At 27.4% G+C, this 1,403-nt stretch overlaps 1 protein-coding gene across 1 annotated transcript; it reads left to right on the top strand.

The window, feature by feature from the left end:
- Window positions 1–231: 231 nt before the first annotated feature.
- On the top strand, window positions 232–621 carry EIN_028730 (hypothetical protein; the record flags this gene model as incomplete). The annotated part of the gene is made up of 1 exon (XM_004253801.1): window positions 232–621. The coding sequence occupies one exon, from the start codon at window positions 232–234 to the stop codon at window positions 619–621; it is 390 nt and encodes a 129-aa protein (XP_004253849.1).
- Between the last annotated feature and the right edge of the window lie 782 nt (window positions 622–1,403).

Here is a 1,403-nt window from a genome sequence, read left to right as displayed (position 1 = left end):
CTGATGATGGATATCTTTGTTGGTCAAGCACTGAATTGGTTCTTCACCGGAGGAGACTACTTACTATATGACACATATTATGAGAGAGGTTTCAGATACATTGATTATATCGGATTCGAAAGAAAATCCAAAATTGCTGCAGATAATTATCTCCCAAGAGATTAGGGAAGAGAGTATTACATTAACTACATTAAAAATACAGTAGTACCACATTTCAAAAGAGGTACACCAATGGGTCTTAATATAAACTATATAAATGGAGGCGGTCACGCTATAACCATGTGGGGATATGAGCTTGGCGATTATGATATGGTAGATGCTGAGGAATGTTACACTATGAATCAAGAAAATTTGAAGGTTAAAGAAGAAGACTTGAACAGTAAAAGAGGAGACTATATGATCACTTATTTCTATATAACAGATTCGGATGATGGATGTAGAGCTGTTGGTGGATGTGGTAGAGTTACTAAACCAAGTCCATTGGTCAGAATTCCCGTATTTTACAGAGATAATGGTGCTTATGTGGTGACTACTACTAATTGTGCTTCCTATGCTAAAGTTATTTCATTGACCACATTCAACGTAAACTATGGAGAAGTACCAGTGAAAAGAACTGCGTAATTAAGTTTTTTGTTGCTATATTTTAAAAATGTGACACATTAAGTCAGTTTAAATTAAAATTACATATTGAAATAATTACAATCTAAATAACAATTTAATAATAAACCAATCAATGCATAACAAACAAATTCATAATTATCAAATTATAATTATCATACAACATAAGTTTATAATAATATAAAATATTTTATTGTTATTAATACGTAAAAAGAACATTCTAATATATCAAAATAAAATGATTTTTTTATAAATTTATCAATATACCTTTGGGAGTCAATTTTTACAGCCCGAAATAGAACAAAATTTGAAAAAAATATAATTAGCGCAGTTCCGATTAGGACATGTTTCTCGATTTTGGTTTTAAGTTTTGTGTAATTTTTGTTTGTTGAATAACAAAAAGAACGCTCTAGAGCCGCCACGTCATAACATTTTAAGGATAAATTGCGAGTGAAAAAAACCCCGATCAATCAAATTCAATCTAGTCTATAAATAGTAACTATTATCAAAATTATAAAATTTGTCTTTGAAACCATTAAAACAATAAGTTTTTTTATAATTATTTTATTAAAAATTTTTGGATATACTATTATTTATTATAATTAAAGTTATATTACCATAAATTTTTATAGTGATATGACAACAAATTATACAAGACGCTTTAAAACAATTAATACCTTGAACAAATAGGTATAAAATCGTGTTAAAAACAAAATGATTGTGTAATAACACTCGTATCAATATAATAAAAACGTTATAAATAATTTAAATATTATATATCATTA

This window comes from Entamoeba invadens, assembly GCF_000330505.1.
Source record: "Entamoeba invadens IP1 unplaced genomic scaffold scaff_1105074724875, whole genome shotgun sequence".
NCBI classification, from domain to species: domain Eukaryota; phylum Evosea; order Mastigamoebida; family Endamoebidae; genus Entamoeba; species Entamoeba invadens.
Note: the sequence above shows the minus strand (reverse complement) of the source record. Positions and strands in the feature narration are given on the sequence as shown.